Here is a 14,424-nt window from a genome sequence, read left to right as displayed (position 1 = left end):
TTAGGGAGTCTATTGGATGGAAACGAAACCTGTGCTGTTTCTTCAACCGGAAGTTGTGAATAAGGACCAATGAAGTGATTTATCTGTTTGCCTACAGTTCCTCTGTCCTTGGCAATGTTTATGTCAGGTTTATGTAATTTATATCCACTGCATTTTATAGAAATCAGCATTGTTTTATTAAAGTCAGCTTTAGTGTTAAGTGTCGTATCTCTCGCCTGATTTATTTAAAAAGTGCGGTTTAAATATGTTTAAAAGTGGTGCTATTATAATGAAACTTTAATTTGAAGTAAAAGTGTAATTTCACCAGCATTTTAAAATAAGAAATTAAAAAAGAAAAGAAAATTATGGCATATAAAAAAGGTTGATGAAAAAAAAGTATTTTTTTTATTATTAAAATGTATTGTATTTGTATAATTTTGTATAAACCATAACCACAAATGAACTAATTTTGCCACACAAACTATTGTTTAAGTAATGTATTGTAGTAAAATAATAATAATAACAACAACAAAAGGTAATCCAGTTACTAAAAAAAATACATAATAAAATTAGAAGTTGTTTTTAAGGACTGATAAATGATACACAAGATCTTAATTTCGACTTACGTCATTTCTGGCACGAGCAGCAAAAGAACTGCGAGTGCACGGGGTCGGCGCGCTCCCGCTGTTGACAATATGAATAGCGAGGACTTTGTACTTTCTCATTTCTTGAAATTCAGATTAAAACAACGTGTGAGGATGAGGAAGTAGGCCTATGAAATATATACAATCCGGAAGAATATATATTTATTCTAACACACGTAAAGGTATCCAGTTCCATTTATATCTCTATATTTGTATTTGATGTTAAGAACTGAACAGCTGCACCTCCATTTAATAATACTGTAGTCGGCTTGTACTTTGTGGCTAAACTGTTCTGATTTAGTCACTGACATGTATATATTCAGTATCATTTTTTTTAAACAGTAGCCTAAATTTAGAGTGCTTACATTAATTTGTACATTTACAGGTGCAGCTCCATCCAAAACGTAAATGTCTCCAACTTCATTGAAGCACCTCAGACATCAGATGTCACTACAAAGATGGAGAGCAGCAACAGACGCCTGTTTGACTCTGAACAGAGGTCAGTTCCACACAAAATCTACAATCTACAAGCCAGTCTGTGAAAATCCACTAATAATCAAAAACTCCAGAAGAAAATACAGCGTCAAGGCAAATCAGATGTCACTCTCACAAATAAACCACACTTTAAAGGCCAGTGAATACAGTTTAAAAGTAAATGCTTATAATGGGTGTGTAAAAGGGTTTGACAGCAATATATTACCATCAAACTCTCCAAGCGAAGACAGACGGAGTGCTGCAACATGTCTACAGAGCCGTGGTATGCTCTTCGGGGTCTTCGATGGTCATGCAGGGTCTGCTTGTGCACAAGCTGTTAGTGAACGCCTGTTTTACTACATAGCCTTGTCTTTGCTTCCATTGAGGACTTTAATGGAGATAGAGGCGGCTGTGGAGAGTGAACGGCCTGTGCTTCCAGTGCTACAGTGGCACAAACATCCCAATGACTACCAGAGCACAGATTCTGGCAAACTTTACTTCAGTAGTCTGAGGACATACTGGCAGGAGAGAATAGATCTTCAAGAGAATGAGGATTGTGATACACAAGGAGCTTTTAGAAATGCTTTCAAGAGATTGGATAATGATATTTCTTTGGAGGCCCAAGTGGATATTGGGGTTCCTTTAGCTCATTTCACCCCTCTAAGAGTGGCTCTGTCTGGATGTACAGCTTGTGTGGCTTATGTGGATCAAGATGATCTTTATATTGCCAATCTTGGTGATAGTAGAGCAGTTCTCGGGGTCCAACAGGGTGATGGGAAGTGGTCAGCTTTTACCATTACAAATGACCACAATGCCCAAAACCCAAATGAGATGAAACGTGTTCTGTCAGAGCATCCAGCTTGTGAGCAGAAGACAGTGGTGAAACACGACAGGCTATTAGGCTTGTTGATTCCTTTCAGGGCTTTTGGAGATATGAAGTTTAAGTGGAGCAGTGAGCTCTTGAATCGCATCTACGAGGCACGACCCGAGCTGCTGATTGGCAATGAAAATGCAAAAATGCTGCCAGCAAACTACCACACACCTCCTTACCTCACCGCAGAGCCTGAAATCACTTATCACAAACTGCGACCTCAAGACAAGTTCTTGATTCTGGGTACTGATGGACTCTGGGAGTTGATGCACAGGCAGACCGTTGTGCAGGTAATAGGAGAACACTTGTCTGGGATTGAGTGGAAGAAACCGGTTTCTGGGATGTATTTCACGGTGGGACAGATGCACAGACTGCTGCGGGAGAGGAAGAGAAGAGCTCTTTCTGCTCGGGAGGATGAGAACAGTGCTACTCATCTGATTCGTCACGCTCTGGGCAGCGATGGTTCCGGCACCATTGAACACGATCGCATTGCCAAAATGCTCTGTCTCCCACAGGATTTGGCAAGAATGTACAGAGATGATATAACAATTATAGTGATCCACTTTAATAGTTCTTCTTGAAACTTAACTTTGAGATGTAAACAAAAAAGGGCATTTTGCAGATTTAAAAATTTTTTTGCATAAAGGTTTTACAAAATACATACTTGATAATTAACTTAATCACCTTCTTGTGTACTTTTTCTTAGCAAAAAATAGTTCTATAAATAAGATTTACCATGTTTTTTATTTTAGCAATAATCTGCCAGATTTATGACAGCACAAGTCTGAAATGTTATTGTTTTATGCTTAAAATGGTTTACAGGTTATAAGTTACCTCCACAAAAAAATCCTTCCTCAATTATGCTAACTGATTTCGATTTTAAAAAAGTAATCTATCCCACACACAGAGAGAACGAGAGGTTTAAACAATTTACTGTTCAGAAGAACCAGACATATTTCAGTTATCTCTGCTTTATTTGAAATGAACTTTTCATCAAGAACTTTACAAAAATCAAAATCTTGATTAGAAAAACAAGATGTTTCTAAACCTCGTGGTCTCTAAATGAACAAAAGATATTTGTCAGCCATTTAGTTCCCACAGCTCATAGAGCCAAAAAGTTGAATATGTTGACATTTGATCAAAATTGAAGAGTTTAAATCCAAGACTTACTTATACTGCGTTTCTGGTATTATACACTACCTCGAGTGATAAACATACCAATCAGATCTTTCACAGAGACAATAAATGTGGAAGAGAAAAACAAATATGTACCAACAATAAAAGATCAAGAAGCAAAATTCAATAAGTAGGCTGTACATAGGATTTTTTTTTAACCACAGAACTTGTCCATGACCTGTAAGGACAGTATGCAAGTGAAACTTTACCTTACCCCACCTGTGCCACAACTTGCAGAACTGTTATTATTGTCCAAAAGTTAAAAAGAGCAAGGCTGAAAAAGTGGAGTTGTACAGGGGTGATTGATCACCGACGACTGGGGATTAGAAGCTGTGTGGCCTGCACTGACTCTGGGAAAAGGTTGTGGTATGTAGGAAGCGGGACATAAGCTGCTGTGATCATTTTACCTGAAAATACAGAGATTAAACAATGAGACATGATAAATCAGATCAGACCATAAGGCATACTATAATTATAGGCTAATAGATTAATGAAAAACTTAAGACAATCTGCAATGACAGTTGTTAATTACCTCCAAACCAGCGTCCATGTAGCGCACTGACTGCAGCCATGGCAGCAGGAATGGTGGGACACTTCACATAGACATTACCCTGATGAGAGAGTTAAGAATAACAGATTAAACACAAACTTCACGTTAATGACAGTAATTAAATGGCATAGCTTAAGGCTTCATACTTCAGCAGATTTTTTGTCCACATATATGTGTATGACTCCACCGTGTTTGTTGCACTCTTCAATGACATCATCCTGAATTTCGATTTCCCAACCATGATCATTTTCTCTACAAGAAAGCACCACAATTAATTTAGATATTAAATATGTACTTTAACAAATTTCTCAATGCAGATGACCTTAGGATTTTCTCCAACTTACGAGTTTGGATTGAACATGTTAGACAGCTGGAAACAGTGTGTTGCGATGGGTTGTGATGGTAAATTCAAGGCTTGGTTTGTTGGCACATTGATGTTAAAACTCAATCCAGGGTTCATAGCAGCTACAAAACAAGACAAACATTACATACAAGCTGCATCAACCTTAATAAATAACGAAATATTTAACAGCACATGCACTGAACCCCCCACTAACCAGTAGCTGCAGCCATGGCAACCATGGAGCCACTCATCTGAAGGGCCTGTTGTGCAGCGGGCGGGATCTGCAAACCAGTTCCTAAACAGATAGAAAAATTCTCGTTAGAGCCTCTGAAAATGACATAATCCACTTCCTAACAGCAGATCAGATGACCCATTCTTACCCTCAGCTAATCTGGCCATGAGTTGAAGTCTTCCTGTAGTCCCCAGATCAATACCGGTTCTTTCTAGCTCATCGTTGTCCAGGAAGGAGCTGGCGGTGGAGGCATCTGTGCGCTCCGTCACATGTCCCACTTTCATTGGTCTACCAGCCAACTCAAAGCCATTAAGCTGTTCCAGTGCCTTCTTTGCACATTCAGCATCAGAAAACTATGAGGAAAGAGGAAATCTATTAAGCGTTTGAAAACATGCATGCTTCTCTGGAGCTCATGAAACTACTTTGTCTTATGTGAAGAAATCTGCATCTTTTAGAAGAGGTTGGCCACAACTTACTGTGATAAAACCATATCCTTTAGATCGTCCTGTTTCACTGTCCATCATCAGTTGGATACTATCAATCTGTACGAGCAAGGAAAGATTCATGAATAATGTATCAATTCAAGGTGATAAAATAACAGTAAACACTATTTACCCTTCCAAATGGTTCAAAAATTCCTCGGAGCATGTCTTCTGTGATGTTGAAATGCAATGAGCCAACATAGAGCCTCATGGGTCCTGCGCTGCCCTTCTGCAAGTTATTGGCCAATGCAGCGGCTCTGTTCTTCTCAGCCTGGGGATAAAACATGTGCAATCAAAAAAACGTCACATCTAAAACCAAAGCATTTTTTGCTTCTCCAGACACTGTTACCTGTGAAGCCTGGACAATGATTGGTACTCCAAGAAGCCTTTGTCCAGATAGACCAATTGCCAGGGGTACAGATGTGGAATCCACAAACTCAATGTAAGCAATTCCTTTGGATCTTCTGGAGTTTCGGTCAGAGATGATTCGCACATCTCGTACCTTAAAAGAAAAACATAATCAATTAGAATCCAAGCTTAGTGGGGAAACGGGTCAAAGTTGTCCAAAGTGAAACAAACAGACTTTTCCAACTGCAGAAAAGAATTCTTCTAGGTCTCGTGGCCGGATTCTGGCTGCCAGCTGCATACAGAACACTGTGCGAGCATCTCTTTCCTCAGGGGTGAGATTGTCAATGGGCTGTCTGTTAGCAAATGACAAAAATAAATGAATAAATATAACTAGAGATAACAATGGAGTAATTTTCAATGCTGAAATGATCTTACCTTACAGGGCTTCTATCTTTCTTGAAAGGACTTCGGCTTCTAGACCTTCTTCGACTGAAAGAGAATTTTTGTTAGCACTTTTGCAAAGAGTTTCCACATGTGATACATAGAAAAAGCAACTACCCACACACAACAAAAATAGTATAATAGAAACCTTAGTTTGATGGCAGGTGGTGGGCCAGTCTTCCCCCTGGGACCACCGTTAAATTTCAGGCCAGAACTGTGATTTAAAAACAAGGTTTTCAAGGTTTTTAATCTCAGTATCTATGACTAATTGCTCTACTGCTAGCGCTAAATATACACGCAAGCTTCAATGGGGAACAAGGATGAATGTTGTACACATTACAGCAAATGCCTTGTTTTGTGGGGGAGTCAACCCATCTCTGCTTATTCACCAATGATAACGAACAGGATAGACACTATACTCCTCTGCCTTCTTGGTAATATTCCCTGCAAGACATGCTCATACCCTCCATGGGCACCATGAGAACCTTTTACTTCAGGTTAAAGACTATGACATTCATGAAGTTGAATCAAATAATGAACTGGTGTGATGCAATTAAAATAAAACCAAACAGTAAAAAAAACATTTTGATTGGCCTAAACATGCATATTACATCATGAGTGCCATGTCTGAACTCTATGGACATTTGGCAAAGACTACAACCCAAAGCAAAAGTTGGTCACTTACAATGGAGCTCTGTAGCGACCGCCGCGCTCCCTGCTCCGAGAACGGCTGCGACGTCTCTCCTTGCTGCGGCTGCGCTTCCGGTCTCTGCTGCGGCTCCTCCTCCGGTCATGACTCTTTTTGCGCTCGCGACTCTTGCTTCTCTTCCTGTCCCGACTCCGGCTGCGACTTTTGCTCCTCTTTTTTCTTTTGATTGAAAAGTTGAGCGTCAGTTTAGTAAAAGATTAAGCATATTGAAGGAAACTGCTATAAAAGTAGGAAAACTCACTTCTTGCTCCGCTCCTCGTGGCCATTGGTACTTAAGGACTTGTTGTCATCCTAAGCAGGGTCGATAGAAGACAGCATGAGGAGGACGGCGAAACATTTCAAGTCGTAAGGATAAAGAAGGGATGGGAACAAAAGAGAATATGATATGATCATTAAATAAGAGTTCATTACAGGGTTTGTGTGGGAGGACGACAAATACAAGGGGGACCTTTAGAAAGCAACCACAAGGCTGCCAATGTCGTTCTTCCTTACTTGTGCTTGCATTACTTGTGTGAAACGGCCAAACATTGCTAGTGCTATGCTGGGTATGTAAAGCAGCATTGATTTTTTTTTTTAAAGACATCATTCATTAAGCAGCCCAACAGTTTCAGTACCAAGGCTATCTGAGCCTAAGACCCAAAGTGGCAACGCTAGCAGCCAGCCACTAAACGAGCTCCAGTGGTGGATGCCATTCCAGTGATCTTCACCCCATATGCCTTCGTGGATTGAAAGAGCTCGATGCCACCTCAGTCACACATCTCGCCCTGAAGCAAACAGGGATTCACACGGCTTAGTAATAGCGACTCCCACAGACCATCTAAAGTTGAGTTGATCTTTTGTTGTTGTTAAGAGGCTAGACGATTTACATGATAAATGTATTTTACAGTATCTTTATGACATTAAATGCTGAGCCCCATCATTCCCCGCTTGTAAAATCGCAAAATAACCATTAACAAGTATTTTTAAATGTCAGCAGCATGCATAACTAAAATATGACATATACATTTTTTTATAAATAGTTAACCAAAAACACAAACCTGCTGTTAACTCAGTCACCCTCGGGCCATCCAAGATGTTGGTATCTTCTTTAGAATATAATTTTTTTTACCTGAAGCTGTGGTCCTTAATGATTAAAAAAAAATTCAAGTCAACAGCTTCCGGCGCTTTTAGATGAATAAAAATATTCTTTAATCTTTAACAGAAGTAGGAAGAAAACTACACCTACATCTAGGATGGCATGTGTGTGTGAGAACAGCACATTTTTATTTTTAGGTGAACTACCCCTTTCATTTTGGTTTATTTTCAAATCCATGAATAACGAGACTCTGTGGATTTGCTTGGATACGTCATCTCCAGGATTTCTGCACTAAGATTATGACATTTTAGACCAATATATTTTCAGTGGATACCTCCCATATGTTTATACTATAAAACATGCAGCATTATTCTAGCCATTATGGAAGAAAAACTTCCTTGTAAAAGCTAAGAAAACCATGCATACAATAACAAATACAGTCTCCACAGAGTTTATACCAGATCTTTATGTTCATCCACTGCATTTATTCTGGCGGTACCTATGTATCAATTTTGCCTATGTATTTCAACCAAGGGTACCACAGTACATCAATATATTGGGCAATTACTACCTTCATTTTTTTGACAGTTCACACTGGAATTCATGGGAGTAGAGGTGAGATATAGGCAAGTCTACAAAAAGAGATAGATGGGCAATTTATTCATTGAAACCACTATCACAGAAACATTCAAGTTATTGATCTGACAATAAAGACTTAGAGAAAACACGACTGGTTAGCAGTTTCAAACCAAAGGTCTACAGATTATTGAGCACATTTATCAACTTGAACAAATACCCACCTTTTTATATGGAGCCTCGAGCATTGCTTCAATGTCCAAATCATCGGCCATGTTGTTGTTGTTGATCTGCAAACGAGGAAAATTGTGTTTTTACAGCTGTTTGAGTGTTAAACTTAATACATAAACAACATTTAACAGTATAGGATATTTAAATGAACCGTATCTCAAAATAGCCCCCAAACTGTACATTGCTGACTTCGCAGACACGCGTGACTGGACGGGGTCATAAAACGCACGCTTAACGTTAGCTTCCTGGCTAATTGTTTTTCTCATAGCCAGTCGATATCAAACCAGTTATTTGTCGTATTTTGAAATAGTTGGTGCATTACTAGCAAATATACCAAACATATGTGAACTGTTAGATGTTTTTTTGTCAACATTTAGGTAGGGAATTTTAAAGCTTGCTTTGTTAGCTTGCGAGCTAACAGGCTGAAGTCGTCTCGTTATAGCAAACAAACGGAAAGTACCATCTTTTAATATTGAAAATACAATGATAGGATTTCAATACATAACTTTTCCACACAACACCTACAATAACGTTTCTCCAAACAGCCACTAATAGTTGGCCCTTTCGCCTTACCTTAAAACGTTTACACTGCGGCCTACAGAGCGTCACAGTCTTGGCTCCACAAACGAGCGGTAAATCCCGGATCTACGGTCCGTTTCAGCTACAGTTGCAACCCTGGTCGATTGATTCGAATCCACGCAAACCTAAAAAACACAATTATATTAAGCCAAAACTTTGTCGTTTCAATTAATACTAGTCACAATGTGTGCGTTGCGGTTATAAACGACGAACTGACTGGCGGCAAACAATCCCTGCGCGTGCACGTCTCGTCTTGTTGCATAAGAAGAGTAACGCGCGAGCCCGAGAGTCCAGCAGAGGGAGCTCGTGTTTAACACACTGAAAGCGGAAAAACCGAGAAGCCCCTGTCTGCAGCCTGCAGAAATGGGCGGAGATGAATGTGGGGCGGGGCTGCACATTCAGCCACGCCCACCTGTAATTTCATTGGTTAGTGGAAACGAATAGCGTGAATGCCCACTACGTGATGTCAGTAAACAGGAAATGCATTTTCAACTTCTTAAATATTGTTTTTATTGTTAATAAACACAAAAATACACAAAAGTGGTCATTCTTGCTGAGTGTTTTATATGTTAATTATGTTAACAGTTATGTGAATTTCATAATGGTATTTCTCCTGCTAAAAAATATTACAAAAGACTCAAAAGACTCTTTTCACAATGGTGTCACTTAAGAAATGCAGTGATTTTAATTCTGATATTTTAATGGTTTATTATTTTGCTTCAAAATGCTATTGCATATTGCATATTTACAACAAATAAAGACAGAGTCTGAAAAAATCAATAAATAAAAATGCAGTGTTTTAGTTCAGTTTAATTTTTTTTACCTTTGAATGGGAGAGATCTCTGGAAAATTTACAATTGAAAATATTAAAATTATACTTTGATTTAAGGCTATTCAAAATATTGGCCATGTGTCCAATTGTTTCTCTTTTAATACTGCACTGCTTTGAGTTTTATTAAGAGCAGGGATAAGATATTATTTATTAAGGGAAGTATATGTTTGTAACCTTTTTACTTATTAAATCAGATTATTTCATCATATAATGGATTTATTTTTACTTTTATGCTGCTATGAATATAAACGTATATTATCTGTTATATGTAAATGTTCCAGCATGATTAAATTGTTTTATTTTTTTTTCATATTACATGGTGTGTCATCTATGGATGCAATCAATTTTATTATTTATTATTTACTAATCCATTAAAGTTTTGTTCAGTTTCTCCATTTGAATGAAGACAGTGCTCTGCTGCTACCTACTGGGTGGTTTTAATATCTGTTCTACATTTTAATTAGTAAGTTACAAATAATTTTATAATCTAATATTACTGAATTAAAATGCAGTCTTCTTGGTTTTATTTTTGTAATATTTGTAGATACAGGGTAAATACTTTAATACCACTTTCTAACAACCCTTCTGGATCCATTTCTTCACTGTAGATCTTTAAAAATATTTTTTGTAATGATTTTGTTTGGTTATTAAGAGTCACATACAACATTGTTATTCTATTTCATTTAATTAGAATATTAAATACACTTAATATTATATTAATAGGGTGGCAAAAATGGACAGTTTTATTTATTACTTATCTATTAGGACACAAATTAAAGAAAATAAATTTGACATTAATAAGTGCAGCACTCGTGTAAACTTCTAAATTTTTAATTTGACAAATGCTGATAAATACATACCAACTTCATCTTCAGTAAAAACACCAACACAAAGCAATACACTGTTGTAAGTCCCTCTTTCTCGGTTCAAGTAAAAATCTGGCAGATGTTTTTTTAGATGTCAGATGTCTCACCTACAGAACATTGTGTATGCACATGCACACATGTACAAAAGGAAGACTGACAATTTATAGAAAAAAAAATAAATTTAAGATACAGCAGTTTGTAATTATTATTACCTTTAATAAACATAAAAACAATTATATATTTTTTACAGGGAAATTCCACTACAGAAGTAACAATCTGCTGAGCAATATATTGGGAAGTCATTTGTTGAACAGAATGCTTGCAGGACCCCCCTCTCGCCATACCCAACAGACAAAGCACTTTGTCAAAGTATATGGCACTCTGATTGATGACACCTAAATAAAATCAAGTACATATTTAAGCAAGACACAACCATAATTCAAAGTTTTAAAACTAACGGAGTACTGTAAAAAGTGCTTGGCATATTCTGTACTCTTTATCACACACACACACACAGCCTGCTTCTTGAATTTTGGATTACTGACAATGGCTCGGCGAGGCAGTGGCGCAGTAGGTAGTGCTGTCAACTCACAACAATAGGGTCGCTGGGTCACTGATTCGAACCTCGGCTCAGTTGCCGTTTCTGTGTGGGGTTTGCATGTTCTCCCTGCCTTCGCGTGGGTTTCCTCCGGGTGCTCCGGTTTCCCCCACAGTCCAAACACATGCGTTACAGGTGAATTGGGTAGGCTAAATTGTACGTAGTGTGTGTGAATGTGTGTGTGGATGTTTCCCAGAGATGGGTTGCGGCTGGAAGGGCATCCGCTGCGTAAAAACTTGCTGGATAAGTTGGTGGTTCATTCCGCTGTGGCGACCCCGGATTAATAAAGGGACAAAGCCTACAAGAAAATGAATGAATGAATGAATGAATGACAATGGCTCAGCAGGTCCTGGATGTCAGTGAGAGTTGCAGAAATGTCCCATCACCATCCTGTGTGACAACTCTCAGTAGGATACACTGCAGGATCTCAGGCGGCATCTGTACAAAATAACCAACAATCATCAACATGTCGCTTAACATACAGTATATTAAAGTTAAACTCAAATAATTAAATATGTTTGTACTAGGCATGCCCCCTCCTCACATTCCCCTTTGCATAAGTTTCATTCATGGGTTATAAAGTAAACAAAAAAAAGAGAACATGAAGTGTAAATAAATATATAAAAAAAAAATAAAAGTAAAAATCTATTAAAACAAAAAGAGAGAAAGAACTGAGGTAAAATAAAATAAAACAGAGAATATGCTCCACAAGAATCATAGTGATGAATATATCAATGCCAATGATCTGCAAACAGAATGTAGTATAGATCAGTAAGTTAAGAATCAAGTTTTATATTGTGCATATTTAGCATTAACATTACCAGAATATGTAAATTAGAGAACATGTCACAAAGAAAAATATATTTTGTTATCTTTGATATCAATAAACTTCTTCTGATGGACTGTGTTGCTCGAAACTCTTTAAAGTTTACATTATTCTTTTAAGTGAATAAGACCACTAACTGTACGATCAACCTGGAAAACGCCAACCCTAACACAGAAAACATTTTTTTAAAGGCTTTAAAACTTCATTTCTCCTTAAAGGCTTTTAATTAAATAAATTACACATACTACGTAGCCCGTGAGGTGTACTGCACTATAATTTAACCATTTAGGCTACATGACAGAAGACGTGTACTTACCATGCAGAGATGAAAACCGGAATCGAAAGCATACATTACATCAACGTCAATATGTTTCCGTGAACCAATGAAAGACTTGTAGGCGGAGCGACATGTTCAGTCCCGCCCATTTATGGGCGGGGGTGAATATGCAGCCCCGCCCCGTGTTCAGCCCCGCCCCGATCTGCGGGCTGCAGACGGGTGTACTTGGAAAAACTGGGAAAAACGAACTGGAAACAGTAAATGGACACGCAGACGATACCCTTGATGGAAAAAAAACAACGACCCTTGATGATACCCCATTACCACACCCTGATACTTTCTTTCTTTTTTATTGAAGCATATAACTTATAAGCATACAGGGTTATGATGATCCATCATATTTAAATAATTTAGATTGTACAGCTTATTTTTTCCATTATTAGATATATTTTAGCCTACTTGTTTCTTCTAATTGAGGTCAAATAATTACAAAATATTTTAAAAAGTTTGCAGAAAAAATTAAGAGAGGGAGTAACAGACGTTACTTTTGCCCAAAGCTTTTTTCTTGTGTATGTGTAACTTCGCGAGAAAAATATCAACTTCAAAGCATTATCGAGTGTATCATAGCCAGTTTTACTATTCAAAAAACAGGGAGAAGAATTGTGCATTCATCAAAGTTAATTATTTTGTCAAATGAATCGAAAATCAACCCTGAAACCTGTTTCCAAAAATCATCAGAAACTTTACAAGTACAAAACAGATGTACAAGACTTTCAGGCTCATTGTTACAAACAGAACATTGTGGTCAAATGACTTTTTAAAATTTATTAGTAAACATATTACGGGAGTAAAAACATATAACTTGTTGACCAAAAATAACCTATAAAAGGTAAAGAAGACTGTTTCCATTTCAAAATTGCTTTCAGGAAACAACTACTATCTTGCATGAGACATTTTCTGAAATAGAAGTTATTACACAAGATACTGATACCGCCAAGTACAGTTTTTGGAATTTGCATTAAGACTGAATTATAAGATGGAGTTTCATTAAGTAAAGCAGTTTATTAGAGATGCTTTTCACTATCAAATTATAATCATTATGCAAAAAAAAAACTGTCCCTGAAGAAGAAAGAATTTCCTGATAATAAATCTCACCACTGCTATTTAGTAAATCTGAAACAAAAATAGTTCCCTTGTCAAACCAATCTTTTTTAAAATATACTTTTGTTTTTAGGCAACACATGTTGGTTTTTGCATAGAATGCACATATGTGGAGAAAAGTTTAAAGGCAAAATCTTGCTTCAAAATCTTGCTTCAAATGATTGCTTATGAAAACCCTGATACTTTCTATTCTATTCATGCTTAGGGGAATGGTTTTACTATATTAAAACAAATTAACAGTTAACAGTTTATTATAGTTAAAGCATGTCAACCTGAGGCAGCATAGTGGCACAATGGTAGCACAATCGCAGCAAGTAGGTCGCTGGTTAAAGCTCCGGCGGGGTGAGTTGGCATTTCTGTGTCGAGTTGTTTTGGTGTGGGTTTCCTCCGGGTGCTCTGGTTTCCCCAACAAGTCTGAAAACATGTGGTATAGGTGAATTAGGTAAGCACATTCACCAAAAATGAAGATTTACTTACCCTTTATTGATGTGAAAGATATTTTGAAGAATGTTGGTGACTGCAGCCATTGACATCCACATTGAGTATTCATTCATTCATTTTCTTTTCGGCTTGGTCCCTTTATTAATCTGGGGTTGCCACAGCGGACTGAACCACCATTCAGCATATGCTTTACACCCTTCCAGCTGCAACCCAATTCACCTATACCACGTCTTTGGACTGTGGGGGAAACCAGAGCACCCGGAGAAAACCCATGCGAACACGAGGGGAACATGCAAACTCCACACAAACATGCCAACTGACCTAGCTGGGACTCGAACCAGCAACCTTCTTGCGGTAAGGCGATTGTTCTACCCACAGTGCCACTGTGCTGCCCTCCATATTGAGCAATATGTAAATGAGTGAATAAATGTGAATATATATAAAAGTGAAAAAATATATACAGGTGTTGAAAGACACAGTTCAGCAAAAGTTTGACAAAGTTTGTAAAAATGTGTGCACAGTATGATCATTGGCTTGTCAAAATACACAATATTAATAATCTTTTAATTGTACTCTGCTTTTAATAAAATGTTATTAACATTATTAAAAGCTAGTTCATTTTAACCTTTAATCAGAGGCGGACTTAGTGATTTGGGGCCCCTAAGCAATTCCATGTATCCCAAGCATTGAAACTCGAAACATTCTCTTTCTGT

The 14,424-nt window shown here is 37.6% G+C and overlaps 3 protein-coding genes across 10 annotated transcripts in view; 1 reads left to right on the top strand and 2 right to left on the bottom strand.

Annotated features, from left to right (window-relative positions):
- The first annotated feature begins 703 nt into the window (after positions 1 to 703).
- Positions 704 to 2,648, top strand: si:ch211-15p9.2. The gene is given in 2 exon segments (NM_001044990.2): positions 704 to 805; positions 1,009 to 2,648. A coding segment is annotated over 1 exon segment (1,518 nt). The 5' UTR covers positions 704 to 805; positions 1,009 to 1,031; the 3' UTR covers positions 2,550 to 2,648.
- Positions 2,649 to 2,923: 275 nt separating this feature from the next.
- Positions 2,924 to 8,994, bottom strand: rbm39a (RNA binding motif protein 39a). Of its 8 annotated transcripts, XM_005169278.6 has the most exons (18): positions 8,928 to 8,994; positions 8,705 to 8,835; positions 8,125 to 8,190; positions 7,896 to 7,956; positions 6,491 to 6,540; positions 6,226 to 6,408; positions 5,689 to 5,754; positions 5,535 to 5,588; positions 5,335 to 5,452; positions 5,101 to 5,253; positions 4,885 to 5,022; positions 4,746 to 4,811; positions 4,418 to 4,622; positions 4,252 to 4,332; positions 4,039 to 4,159; positions 3,841 to 3,946; positions 3,677 to 3,755; positions 2,924 to 3,551 (listed from the first exon to the last, which is right to left on the bottom strand). In XM_005169278.6, the coding sequence occupies exons 4-18, from the start codon at positions 7,899 to 7,901 to the stop codon at positions 3,451 to 3,453; spliced, it is 1,527 nt and encodes a 508-aa protein (XP_005169335.1). In that variant the 5' UTR covers positions 7,902 to 7,956; positions 8,125 to 8,190; positions 8,705 to 8,835; positions 8,928 to 8,994; the 3' UTR covers positions 2,924 to 3,450.
- A 1,606-nt stretch (positions 8,995 to 10,600) lies between these two features.
- rem1 (RAS (RAD and GEM)-like GTP-binding 1) overlaps positions 10,601 to 14,424 on the bottom strand; it is a 28,126-nt gene continuing 24,302 nt past the window's right edge. Inside the window, exons 6-7 of the transcript XR_012386734.1 lie at positions 12,149 to 13,684; positions 10,601 to 11,444 (exon numbers count right to left, since the gene is read on the bottom strand). The gene's annotated coding sequence lies outside the window, so the exon portion shown is untranslated. The remainder of the gene's footprint in view (positions 11,445 to 12,148; positions 13,685 to 14,424) is intronic.

The sequence above is a fragment of the Danio rerio genome, chromosome 11 (assembly GCF_049306965.1).
Source record: "Danio rerio strain Tuebingen ecotype United States chromosome 11, GRCz12tu, whole genome shotgun sequence".
NCBI lineage: Eukaryota > Metazoa > Chordata > Actinopteri > Cypriniformes > Danionidae > Danio > Danio rerio.
The sequence above is the reverse complement of the archived record's forward strand: the minus strand, read 5'-3'. Positions and strand labels throughout refer to the sequence as shown.

Excerpts from the sequence above, each read along its gene's own strand:
- rbm39a (XM_005169275.5), bottom strand. The coding sequence starts at position 8,175 with ATGGCCGATGATTTGGACATTGAAGCAATGCTCGAGGCTCCATATAAA. Across the intron at positions 5,589-5,688 it reads CCACCTGCCATCAAACTAAG|TCGAAGAAGGTCTAGAAGCC; the intron begins GTTTCTATTATA and ends ATTCTCTTTCAG. Across the intron at positions 4,623-4,745 it reads AAGGATATGGTTTTATCACA|TTTTCTGATGCTGAATGTGC; the intron begins GTAAGTTGTGGC and ends CTTTCCTCATAG.